This window comes from Ovis aries, chromosome 20 (assembly GCF_016772045.2).
Source record: "Ovis aries strain OAR_USU_Benz2616 breed Rambouillet chromosome 20, ARS-UI_Ramb_v3.0, whole genome shotgun sequence".
NCBI classification, from domain to species: Eukaryota; Metazoa; Chordata; class Mammalia; order Artiodactyla; family Bovidae; genus Ovis; species Ovis aries.
This window is the reverse complement of record NC_056073.1, coordinates 27,091,797-27,104,776: the sequence shown is the minus strand read 5'-3', so window position 1 is coordinate 27,104,776 and position 12,980 is coordinate 27,091,797. Positions and strand designations below refer to the sequence as shown.

The window sequence follows — 12,980 nt, the reverse complement described above, 5'->3', positions numbered from 1 at the left end:
TGAGTCACTGACTCTGTCACACGCTAGCTATGTCACCTTGTGTAAATTGCTTAATCTCGCTGAGCCTCGGTTGCTTTATCTTACTTACAACACCTTCCTCAGAGTTGTTAATGAAGGTTAAAGAATGGTATGTACAGGGCATTCCTGACTGAGAAGGGCTTTGTTGGGGAGATGTCAGTGAGGCTCTGGGAAGGGCACGGTAGCAGTCCTGCAGGCTTGTGGCTCAGGAATAAAGTGGAAGAAGAGAAAACGGGAGTGTTAACTCAGTGTTTGCTGAACGCTGACCTCGGTCCAGATGCTGTCCGTGGTGCTGGCAGTTCCTCAGTGAAGAAAATAAACCCCCTTTCTGGCCGAGCTTGTGGGGAACAGAGGAGGGGAATGCTGACGTAGTTTAAAAGTCCCTAACAATCCAGTGGTTAAGATTCTATGCTTCCAATGCAAGGGGTGTGGAATCGATCTCTGGTTGGGGAACTAAGATCAGACAAGCCATGGTGTAACCAAAAAAAATAAAAGTGCAAATAGAAGTGACTTAGGGGGAAGGAGGCAGCCAGAAAGAAGGACAGAGAGAAATTAGACCAAGCCTGAGAGAATGAACTTGGGTTTGAAAGAGACAGGTGCTGAAATCAGAACCAGAATCGCCTGCCCCAGCACTGGGAGAAACTGAGAATCCAGAGTGGGAAAGGATTGAGGGAAGAGATTGACGTGATAGAGGGTCATGAGGTTAGTGATGGGAAGACATGGGTAGACACCAGGGATTGTATCTTCTAGAAACCTCATCACCCCCAGCAAGTTCTGTTAACTTCCTTCTGCGCTTTCTTAGAGTGAGCCTTCATCACTGCACTCTAACTCCTGTACAAGGATGCAGAGCTCCTGGGAAAACCAGAGGGAGGGCAGTGTGACCAAAAGCAGAAGCCATGTCATCACGTGGGGATAAAAGCATCAAACGCAGCCACAGGCGGGATTGTTGGCTCCACGTTTCTCTGTTCCTGTCCCTTCTCCCTTTCTTTCTTCCTCTACAGAGGTCTGCTCTTTGTTCAGCAAATGCCCTAAGCCCGTGATTCTTTGGGGCACAATGTGCCAAGTGATGCATGTAAGGGAGGAGATCAGTGCCTCCTTCACTTCCAAGAACCGTGACTTTCTGGGAAGAAAGACAAAAGCAGACTAAATGACTTTCTCTGACCCTCTGTGTCTCTGAATGAAAGGGCATTCACTCCCCACTTGGACCTCATCCTTCCCTCCTGCTGCAGGTGCCATCTGTTAGTCCTGCTGCCCCTCCTCCCCCTTTCAGTGTCCAGGACAGTGGAGCCAGCTCTCCCACCTGGCCCAGGTGAGACCATGAGGCCCTACCCTGAGACACCTGGGCTTTGATCTCTTGCAAAGGATGGGGATGGAAAGAGAGCATCAGGAGGACCCTGGGGGGACGTGGGGATGAGAAAATGGGGAAGGACAAAACTCCAGTTTGCACCCAGAAACAAAAACACTGAGAAGGAGTGGATTCAGTAAGTGCTGTGTTTTATTGGAGATCAGCGCAGGGAGAGCAGGGAGGCAGTGATAGTGGGGATGATGCTAGAAAACAACTGATAGGATCTTGATTTAGCTCATGCCACAAGGGGAGGGAGCCAGACTTCCTCCTCTGACTTCTAACTGGGGTTTTCCCCACTCTGTCACCCTCCTAACTCCACTGTGACCCAGGGTTTTGAGGATTGGGGAAGCCAGCTGGGATGCTCCAAGAGGAGCCAGGAGGACGGAGAACTTGGGGAGGAAACTGATTAATACCTGGGTATAGAGGAATATTCCCCCAGCTGATACTTGGGTATTGATGGGTGTTAGCCCAGATTCCCACAGGGTATGGCATGGGCCTTGTTCCCCATCCAGTGCCAGGGCCTCCACCTCCCCAGGATGCACTGGGATTCAGGGTCCCCCAGGGGTGACCAGGCAGAAGCGGCCGTCGTATTCTGTTGATGAGAGCCCAGAGTGGGGATCGGGCAAGGGTGTCTCCCGGGGAGCCCAGCACGTTGGGACGGAGTGGCCGTCTAGACTCAGAGTCAGGGTGGAAGGGTGAGGACTCAGGTGAGGGGTCTCCGGGCTGTGCAGAGGACCCTGCAAGCCAAGGCCTGCTGCCCACGGGGAGGGCAGCCACCCTAGAAAGGTAAGACAGTTCTCCGGGCAGCACTTCCCCAACATGGTCCTCGACTGCAGCTGCCAGCATCGGCCAGGGGTCTTCCGAGGGCCAGGAGTCCATGGAGAGCAGCCCCCCAGAGGGGGGCCACCCCTGCACCCCAGGACCTCCTACAGGTTGAGAGCCATGTGGTGGAGAAGGATTGGGCTTCACAGCAGCCCTGGACAAATCATTAGGCCTAGGGGCTGGTTTGGGCTGAGGATGCTCAGTGTTGGAGGGGCCGGTCAATGGAGGTGGTCCCAGCAGAGGCAAGCTGATCCCCAAGTCTCGAGGAACTTTCTCCTCCATCATACCGATACTCCGGGCAAGGAGGCCTGGGGGAAGGGCAAGAGGAGGCAGCCAGTGAACCAGATGTTTGGTCCCAACGCCCTCCCCTCCCTGATTCCCTGAGCCCCTTTGTTTCAAGTCCTTTCACTTCCCCTGAGCCAGCTCTTACCTCCTCAGGGACCCAAGCGTACAGCCTCCCACCTTTACCCCTTCTGTCAATCCCAGTTCCCCCGAGGCCCCCCAGTCCGCTCCTGCCCAAGGAGCGGCACAGCCTCTCTACCTGGGAGATGAAGACAGACCAGGAGCAGCCCCAGAGGAGCCCGCTTCCCCACCACGCGGCCCTGCATCTTGCTCTGCATCTCCCTCAGCCCCTAGACATCCAGCCCTTTATCCTGTCAGTGGGGCGGGGGACACCAGAAACAGGCTGAGCCAGTGGTTATGGAGACAATAAATCCCCACATTCCACCCTAATTTCTAATTCATTCTGTGGCAACAGGTGCCACTTGAATGACCCAGGGAGGCTAAGTGTTCCCACCCTGCTCTTTTCTTCAAGCTCCCCACGCCTTCCGAATCCAGGTGTTCTGGCTTGCGGCTCATCGCTGGTTGCCAGCCCTACTCTTCCCGGTTCCCTATGCCAAGCACATGAGGACCTTCACCCTTGAGGTCTCCATCTCTTCACTTTTCAGCAATAGAAACACTTGATTCTCTTTCTCGTTGGGATCCAGATTATCCCTTCCAGCACCCCTTTCTCATGTATCCCCAAAGCTCCATCATCGTGACCTCAAAGTGGCCCCCATCTGAGGGGCTGCTCCTAGATGAGACCCTGTGTCTTGGGAAATAGACCTGGTTCCCATCCTTAAAAGATGGTGGTATGTTGGCTTCCTACGGCTGCTATAACAAGTAGCCACAAACTGAATGTCTTACGAAACAAATTTACTATCTTACAATTGTGAAGATCAGAAGTCCAGGTAGAGCCTTTCTGGAGGCCCCCAGGGGAGAATCCATTTCCCTGCATCTTCCAGCTCCTAGAGGCCACCCGGGCTCCTTGGCTTGTGGTCCACTTCCTCCACGTTCAAAGCCAGAAGTAGCAGGATCTTCTCATACTGCGTCAGTCTGACCTCCTCTTCTTCCCTCTTTAAAAATCCTTATGACTATATCAGGCCCACCCCAGTAATCCCAGATAATCTTCCCATTTTAAGATCATCTGACTAACAACCTTAATTCCACCTGCAAACAATTTCCCTTTGCTATGTAACCTCACATACTCTAGTTTTCAGGTATCAGGACATGGACATCTTAGATTATGGGGAGGGCACCATTCTGCCTACCTTAGATGGTCAAATATGTCCACAGAACACAAGAGATACAGTGAGAAAGAGACAGAGAACAGATATTTCCAGCTAAGTAGGAGGGCATTGATATGCTCTTGTCAAGTAACCAGGAGTTAATCCTTGTTAAGGCTGAGTGATGAGAATATAGGGGGTTATTAACTATTTAGTCTACTCTTAAATCTGCTTGATATTTTTACAATAAAAAGTGTCTAAATGCCTTTGTTACTCTATTGCTGGCTTCCAGGACACACCCAGACTAGGCTTCCCTTGTTGCAGGAGGTCTAAATATTAGCTGCTAGACTTTACCATTTCATCCTCATCTCCAGGCCCTGCTGGCCGACTCCTGGAAGAGCTTCTTTCCAGATCTGGTCAGTGGACAGCATTGTAAGTCAACTATTTGTTGTTGTTGTTTAGTCGCTAAGTAGTGTCTGACTCTGTGACCCCATGGACGGTAGCCCACCAGGCTCCTCTGTCCATGGAATTCTCCAGGGAAGAATACTGGAGTGGGTTGCCACTTCCTTCTCCAGGGGATCTTTCTGATCTTCCAGGCATTGAACTTGAGGCTCCTGCCTTTTCAGAAGGATTCTTTTCCATTGAGCCACCAGAGAAGCCCAAAACCTGAATAGCCTAATGTAAATATTAATAAATATTAATAATGCTTAATTTTTTTAAACTAGGAACTATATCCCAATAAAAATTTTTTTTAAAAAAAGATGCAAATCTGGACAGTGGGTACAGGACAGCAGCCTTCTGGGGTGACATCCATCAGTTTTACAAACCTTTTTGACCTGGATCACACCAGAAACTAGAGGTCCAGGTCAGAGGCTGCAGCCCTCCCTCAGTGGTGGTCAAGGGTCTTGACTCCTATTGTTGGCTGCAGTCCAGGTAATAGTAACCAAGGGCAACTCCACAGTGATAACACAGACAGGACTATTCTGGAGCCCTCCTCTGTCTTCAGTCAACCCTGCAGGTTGGCTCCCTGCTCCAGGTCACTTCTGATCAATATTTCTGCTGGTTCAGGAATCTCAACAACAGTCCAAAATTTGGGGCCAGCTAACACCATACCTGACTCAATGGACATGAGTTTGAGTAAACTCCAGGAGTTGGTGATGGACAGGGAGGCCTGGTGTGCTGCAGTCCATGGGGTCACAAAGAGTCGGACACGACTGTGCGACTGAACTGAACTGAATACCATCCCAACAGGAGAGAATGAAGTGGCTCCTAGCAGGGGTCAGGTCCTTTGCAGCCAAGCAGAGGCTCTGGGAGGTGCCCTGGGCTTTGGGTTGAGGCCCTTCCTGTAGGGATAAGCACAATCCACTGTCCCCTCCTTGGGGTGTGAGAGCTGCCTCGGCCTTGGCGTCTCCGCTGCTGTCTCCAGGACATAGTCACATGGCCCTCGGTACATGCTCCACAATCTTGGTCTTCTCTGGGGGAGGCTACCTCTCCTTCCCACTGTAGCGCTCCCCTCTCACCTCTCCAGCTCTCACTCTAGACCCACAGCAGGGGCAGCAAGAGAGTGAAGGCGGAAAGGACACTGCTGGCCATGCTCTACTGTGGCTGGGGCCTGTCACCAAGGGCCAGTGAGTCACCCTGCTGGGCTGCACACCCTGCTCGCTGCCGTCCTCTCCGTCTTTTACTCTCTCCGCCCACGGCTCCCAAAACAACACCCGCCTGGGCTCCTACTCAGTCCCCAGGAATCTGGTCTGGGCTGTTGTGTTCCAGCCTTCCCAAGGCTCCAGGTGTCCCAGAAACCCAGGAAATCAATGCTCAGGACACCCAGAGAGGATGGCGTCTGAAAGATGAGGCCAACTAAAGGTAGAGGAGAAGGAGCCGGATGTGGAGCAGGGAGGAAGTCATTAGGGCTCTTCGTAAGGAGAGGGGAGGACCCCCGGGTGAATGGGTGGTGGAGAGAATGGATTTCCTGGCAAGTGAGAGAGAAGAGACGTGGGAGGAAGGATCTGGGAGACCAAGGTTGCTTGGCCTCCTGCTTTTGGTTCAATAAATATTTATTGTTTTCCTCCTTTGTGGGAGGAGATGTAAGATATAAGAAATACTGCGGCCAATTTACAAATGAAAGTGGGGGACACAGGACCTTTAGAGGCATAGGAGAGCATCACCCAGGTCCTAAGAGGAGACCCTGGACACCAAGAAGGCAAAGAGTCTAATCTAGTTCTCACAGTTTATTGAAACATCTGTCCTGGACCCAGTGAGAGCAGAGAGCCTGGTATCTCCCCAACACAGGGCGCGAAGCATCTGAGTGCTGGACCGAGATGGAGACTGAGAGACAAGGAGGAGTGTTTGGGAACTCACAAAGGGTGTGGTGAGCTCTATAAAGGAGGGCAGGAATGGAACTGGGAGTGTGAGAACCCAATAGCATCTCACTGGTTGACCAGATGGTAGAATGAGATCAGTGAAAAATGGTCATTGTTTTCAAATAATCGTTTGGTTTGTGCTTTATTTGGCAAAGCAGGGATGAGCGTGGGGAGGGGATGACTTGTCCGGGCATCACAGTTACTCTAGGAGATTTCGGGGGGTTCCCAGTTAAGAATCTGAATGGGTAGGGTTAGCCAGTAGACTATACCATCTCAAAGAAATGGCAGAGGAAATTCTGGGGAGTGGGAATCTGGCAGGGGGTGGGGCACTGCAGTAGAAAGGGAGAGAATGAGGAAAAGGATTTGGAGCCTACAGTTTGGGGAGGTATAGAAAGAAGAGGTGATAAGGGAGAGTCTGCCATATCGGGGCAATGGGGGAAGTAGGAGCAGCTCTTTGGGGAGTGAAGTCGCTCAGTCGTTTCCAACTCTTTGCGACCCCATGGACTGTAGCCCACCAGGCTCCTCCATCCATGCGAGAACACTGGAGTGGGTTGCCATTTCCTTCTCCAGGGGATCTTCCCAACCTTGGGATTGAACCTGGGTCTCTCACCTTGTAGGCAGATGCTTTACCGTCTGAGCCACCAGGGAAGTCCATCGTTTGGGAGGGAGGAGGGAAACTGAGCTACCCCATGCCTGGACTACCCCTGAACTTCTCCCACTTGAGAGATGGGATGTGTGTGTGTGTGTGTGTGTGTGTGTGTGTATGCCTGCACACGTGTGGAGGCAAAATCTGCTTTATGAACTATTAGGCAGATCTCCCTGGGGTAGGAAAACTTCAGGGTCAGCTAGCTGGGGCCCCAGAGGCTTCACCTGGGCTAGGATGTCCCGGATGGAGCGACAAGGGTTCTTTCCAGAGTTGCCTGGACCACAAGGCTTGGCACCAGCTGAGGGGTCAGGTTGGGGAGAACCATCTGGACCTCCACTCAATGTCGAGGAGGAGACAGAGATGCAAGGGTGACCAGGAGCGCCGGACTTGCTGCCACAGGGCTGAAGGATGATTTTGCCACCAGATAGGGAGCTAGAGCTGCCGCTGAGGGAGCCAGTGCCTGGTGGGGAGCAGGGCCCCTGAGAAACCCCACCACAGGGATGGAAAGATGAACCAGAACTGCTGGAAATGCTGGAACTGCTGGAGACTCCAGAGCTGGAGAGGGAGCAGGGCCCCTTAGAGCCCAGGGAGCCGACCACACAGGGCTGGACCCCACCAGAGCCCACTGGCTGGAACACCACAGTCGAGGAAGCTCCAGACTGGTAGATATTGGAGCTAGAAGAGCTGCGGCTGGGGATGATGGGGTTGCCAGAGAAGTACTTGCCCTCAGAGACGGGGGGCCCAGCAGCAAAGGAAGGCACCCCTGGGGAGCCTTTGATGGGGCCCTCTTTGGTGAAGTAGCCCACCGGGTAGATTTTGCCCCCACTGTAGGTCATGCCTGGGACCAGATAGCTGTTGGAGGAGCCACCCACCACCTCGTAGCTGCCATGTTGGTCCACAGAGGTGATGGGGGGGCAGGGCTTGCCTGGAGGGCCTCCGCTGAGGCAGGGGACCCTTTGACCCACTCCGGGGCCACCGGGGCCATGCTGCTCCACCACCACCACTACTGGCCTCTGACCCCCAGACACAGAGTGGGAGCTGGAGATGTAGGAGCCAGACTGTGAGACGATGGGCCCCCCGCTGCAGGGAGAGTCAGGGATGTCGGGACCACAGGGCCGCTGCTTGGAGCTGACCTTCTGGCCCCCGCTGCTGGACATCCAGGAGGTTTGGGAACCAGAAGAGCTCAAGCCTGCTCCTGACTGGGAGCTGATGCTTCCTGAGTGGAGGGAGCTCGGTGCACCTTGTAGAGTAGAGTCTGACACAGAGGAGTAGCTTATCTGGGAATACCCTGTTCCTGGCTTAAGTAACGAAGATCCAGAAGAACCACCATGGGCAACAATGGACCCGGTGGAGCCACTGCCGGAGCCGCTGCTGGAGCCGCCACTGGGGCGACCACTCAAGCCACTGGAAACACTGGAGCCACTGGAGCTGCCACTGGAACCGCCACTGGGGTGACCACTCAAGCCACTGGAAACACCAGTGGAGCCACTGGAGACACCACTGGAGCCGCCACTGGAACCGCCACTGGGGCGACCACTCAAGCCACTGGAAACACCACTGGAGCCACTGGAGCCGCCACTGGAGCTGCCACTGGAGCTGCTGGAGCCCCCCTTCCCCAGGAGACAGGGGTCATTGGGGGAGGTGATACGTGTGGGGTCCTTGCAGGGGTCTAAGAAGGTCCCGATGCTCTTGGCCAAGGTCCCTGGTGAGGAAAGCAGTGGTTAGTAAGGGCCAGAGGCTGGGCTTTCTCCCTCCACTCCCAGGCCCACCTCAGGCATCTGACACTCTGATCTCTCCCAAGAGGAGCCCAGGGAGAGAGTCTGGGGTGGAAAAGGTGGAGAAAAGTGGCCTTCACAGCTGAAGAAAAATGAGATGGCAGCTTATTCTGGGAGAAGAGGCAGGAGGGAAGCTGGAGATCGACCAGAGAAAAAGAATATGAGACTCCAAAGCAGGAGGCCTCAGAGGAAGATGAGAGGGCGTGAAGAAGTGGCAGGAGCGAATAGGTCTAAAAAACAGAACACCAAAGAGACAGAGTGGGGAAGAGCGAGGCTGAGAGGTGGGAGAGGTCTCAGGACCAAATAGGAGGAGGAGAAGAAAGGCAGATGACAGAGGACTGAGAAGCGAGGGAAAATAGCCAACGGGACACTGAGGAACGGGGGAACCGGGAAAGGAAGCAGGGAAATAGGGAAAGGAAACAGGGAAACGGGGGAAAGAGAGATAGGAGAAAGGCAGAGGGGCTGCAGTAAAGGGCAGGACACGCGGGCACCACGATTCCGTCACCCGCTTCCCTCAAAAGGCCAGGCTCAGGGGCAGGATAGAAACCCTGCTTCCCATCTCAGCATGCCATGCCAGCAAGCCTGGGCGGGGGCCAGGACACGAGGGCACGCACTGTTGCTTCAGAACCTGCTGGTACCCGCGCGGCAACAGGACACTGCACCCGAGCCCAGCCCAGGGACGCGGAACGAAACCCTCCCCAGGCCTCTGACCTTCCTCAGTACCGCAGGACTGCCTGCCTGCCCCAGGCCCACGTCTGACTGTCTTTCCCGAACTGACCCTTTGTTCCTCATCCCGGCTCACCCTCCCCCCATCCTTCCTCTGCTCCCCTCCTCGACCCCCTCCGGTCCCAAGAGCTGCGTGCTTCAGCTTATTCATTTGGAGAGGCCACATCTGCCCTGCCTTCCTCACAGCGTTACTGTGACCACTAGATGTGATCATCTATTAGAAACTGCTTTACAAAACCAGCATTATCCATGATTTATTACTCCTCCTTCAACCCCCACCAAAAACCAGGTCTCCACAATTCGTGCAGTCCCCATTCTCTCCTAAAAAAGAAATTCAACACATCCACCTTCACACCAACCCCCGGCTCTGCCTGCAGCCCCCTCCACTCCGCTGCACCAATCAGCAGCTCCCCCACGCCTCTGCCTCTGCTCCCCTATGCCACACAGCTGTGGTCACCCAGCACAGGTCCCAGAATCACCCAGCCTGGGGTTTGGAGCCCGGCTTAACTGCCTTCTAATTTGTGATCTTGAGCCAGTTTCCTCAGCTCTCCAACCTCTGTGTCCTCCTTTGCAGAGTGGGAATAACAAATCTCTCACACAGTTCTTCTACTGATTAAAAAAGCTAATGTACTTAAAGTGCTAGTACATGCAACTTCCCTCGCAGTCCAGTGGTTAAGGCTGTTGTGCTCCCAGTGCAGGGGGTACAGGTTTGATCCCTAGTCAGGGAATTAGGATCCCACAGGCCTCGCAGCATGGTTAAAAAATTAAAAATAAATATAGTGCTAATAGTGTCTGGCATATAAAAGGGCCTCTATGAATGGTAGCAATTATTATGACTACTAAATATCCAATCTTCATCTTCTAGCACCCCAATAATAGTATAATTACAACAACATCCATCAACATATAACCATCTATAATTTCCACAGCCGTGTCACATGTATTACTTAATTAGAGACTATAGAGCGAGGTGTTAACATTAAGCTCATTTTTAAACTTTCAGAAAGGGAGGCTCAGAAAGTTTAAGTAGGTTGCCTGAGGTGCCAAGGCAGTGAGGAGCAGCCTCTAGACTCAAGCATCAGGTTCCAGAGCCCCAGCCCTCCCCCCAGTCTCCCCTCTCTGAGTCCTCTCCTGGACTCTCACCCCGCAGGGCTCCCTCCAGCCTTCCCTGACCAGTTGTCTGAGCCTGAATCTCCCTCCTCTCCCAACTCTCCCCGCTCCCAGGGCCCCAACCTCCTACCTTGCAGGAGGAGACCAGCCAGCAGCAAAGCCAGCACCCCTCGCCCTCCCACACACCCTATCTGGGATGCTCGTGAAGAGCCCATCTTGGACCGCGTGGCCTCCTGACTGACAGCAGCTCCTGGACACCCGGGGCCTTTATGCCAGGGCAGGACATTCTCGGGGCAGGAGTCACTGTGGGGAGGGGAGGAGGGGCGGAGGGGTAGGTGCCTGGGGGAAGTTGGTGTGGCCGGGAGGAGCTGAAGCAATCAGTTTGAGCATCTGCCTACTCAGCAGCAGGGCCGGCTGCAGTGTGTGGAGTGTGCCGTGGCCGAGGGGCCAGCTGGCTAGCCGGCTCCGGCTCCTCGTTGCCTAACCTGGAACCAGGCGCTCTGCCTCAGCAGCCGCCCACTCTGGGACAGCCACTCTCACCACGGGGCCCATTCACCTGGCTCCCTCACTCTCCTGCCTTCCCCAGCACTGGCGTGTCTGACACCCCATCCTCTCTCCATGCACAGATGTGGGCATTTCAACTTGCCCTCAGGTACCGACTGCAGCCCCTACCCCGCCTGGGATCCCACCCACAGCACCTGGATCCGTCCTTTCCTGGGGACCCATCACTCAGCTTCCGCTCTCCTCCTCCCTCCCCACCTCCCGCTGTCGCAGCCCAGGTCCCAGGCCGGCCACACTCCTGTTCTGTGTTCCATCAGTGTGTGGGCCTTCAGAACCTGCACTCCAAAACCAGCCCCCTGATCTCTCCCTTCTGGGGGGCTCCAGGGACAGCATGTGGGGGCTGGACGCCAGGGCCTCAGCCTGAGGACCGGCCTGGGCTCAGGACCCCTGTCATAGCTGGGCCTCGGTTACTCACAGGCCACTCACAGCCCCTCCTCCAGGGGTGACCCTGACTCCAGTGGGTGAGCAAGAGGCTAATAAGACTAATTGGGAAGGTGGTGGCCCTGCCGCCCATTAACTGGCTGCCTGGCCTGAATGAGCGAACAGGAAGCAGCTGGCTCGGCCTGGGTAGGATCCTGGGTAGGACAAAGAAGGGTCAGAGGACTCCCCGGTCCCTGAGGATGAAGGGCAGGCCTGGAGGAGCAGAGCTCTGAGGTCTGCTAAGAGGGGGGCGGTCCCTGTCCTCTGTATTCCCCACCCTCTCCCTTTAACCCTGGCCCCACCCCAGCCAATTAATTGCTCACTGGTATTGCCCACAGTATCAGTATCGGAGGGAGGGACCTGGGAGTCCGGTCAGGTTCTCTGCCTCCGTCCCAAGCCCACCCAGCCCTCTCCCTGCCCCCTCACCTGGACCCTCAGTCCCAAACCATCCAGTCTCCTCACAGAGGCTGCCATTCTCCCGGAGCCCCGGGCTCCTCTGTCCTTTTCTCTGACCCTTCCCCTGGTCCTGACCCAGCCCAGCACTGTCTACAGAATCTTCTACGACCATGGAATTGTTCTGACTCTGTGCTGTCCAAAATGGTAGCTACTTGCCACGTTGCGGCCACTGAGCATGTGAAATGGGGCTACTATGATTGGAGGGATCGAACCTTTTAAAGATGTATTTACTGATGGCTGCGCTGGGTCTTTGCTGCTGTGTTTGGGCTTTCTCTAGTTGCGGTACACGGGCTGCTCCTTGCAGTGGTTTCTCTTGTCGCGGAGCATGGGCTCCGGGCACGCAGGCTTCAGCAATTGCGGCACCTGGACTCAGTGGTTGCGGCTCCCGGGCTCTAGAGCTCTGGCTTAGTAGTTGTGGCACAGGGCTTAGTTGCTCTGTCGCACATGGGATCTTCCCTGTCCAGGGATGGAACCTGCATCTTCTGCACTGGCGGGTGGTTCCTTACCACTAAGCCGCCAGAGTGGCCCTGAATTTTTAGTCTTAATTTAAATGTAAATAGCTACATGTACCTAGTGGCTAAAATCAGTTGAATCTAGCCCTTGAGTGTCCGCCAGTACCCAAAATGAGAATGGAAGGGAGGGGGGCTGTGGGGGTAGCGAGACAGCAGTCTCTGAAGAGGGTTGATGCAGTGGGGAGGGGAAAAAAAAAAAACCCACTGGTTTCAGAATCAGGATGACCTGGGTTCAAGACCCAGCTAACCTCCCAGCTTTGGGCAACTCACCCAAACCCTCTGAACTTCAATGTGCCCATCTGCAAAACGGGAGTATTTTAAATGATGCCTGTGTGCTCCACCGGGGGAAGGCAACTAGGCTGGGCTCACCCACAGCCCCAGGCCCTCCCCAGGCTGACCTCTAGGAGTCTCCTCTCTGCCCCCTTCCCCTACTACAGGGCAGCGGACATTGCACACAGGGGTGCTGTTGAAAATGCTGCTCCTTCCTAGACTCTCAGGCCCCACTGGCTCCAGGTCCAGCGGGCAAGGAGGGAGGGGGCCCTGGGAGCAGACAGGGGAGCGGCCGAGAGAAGAGGAGCCTCGTGGGTGGCGAGAAGAGGAGGAACAGCGGGCTCTGTGTGTTATTCTTTCCCAGCGCAAACAGAGGTGGTGATGTTTGTCCTGTTTTTCCCTCCCGTGCCTCCTG

At 54.7% G+C, this 12,980-nt stretch overlaps 2 protein-coding genes across 3 annotated transcripts; both read right to left on the bottom strand.

Moving 5' to 3' along the window:
- Positions 1-1,495: 1,495 nt before the first annotated feature.
- On the bottom strand, positions 1,496-3,615 carry C20H6orf15 (chromosome 20 C6orf15 homolog). Of its 2 annotated transcripts, none has more exons than XM_042237452.2 (2): positions 3,392-3,615; positions 1,496-2,493 (listed from the first exon to the last, which is right to left on the bottom strand). In XM_042237452.2, the coding sequence occupies exons 1-2, from the start codon at positions 3,459-3,461 to the stop codon at positions 1,673-1,675; spliced, it is 891 nt and encodes a 296-aa protein (XP_042093386.1). In that variant the 5' UTR covers positions 3,462-3,615; the 3' UTR covers positions 1,496-1,672. The 2 variants fall into 2 exon arrangements, with proteins under 2 accessions (XP_042093386.1, XP_004019319.3); XM_004019270.6 differs by lacking the exon at positions 3,392-3,615 and adding an exon at positions 2,727-2,809.
- Positions 3,616-5,942: 2,327 nt separating this feature from the next.
- CDSN (corneodesmosin) lies at positions 5,943-10,588 on the bottom strand. The gene is made up of 2 exons (XM_027958867.3): positions 10,477-10,588; positions 5,943-8,437 (listed from the first exon to the last, which is right to left on the bottom strand). The coding sequence occupies exons 1-2, from the start codon at positions 10,559-10,561 to the stop codon at positions 6,885-6,887; spliced, it is 1,638 nt and encodes a 545-aa protein (XP_027814668.1). The 5' UTR covers positions 10,562-10,588; the 3' UTR covers positions 5,943-6,884.
- Between the last annotated feature and the right edge of the window lie 2,392 nt (positions 10,589-12,980).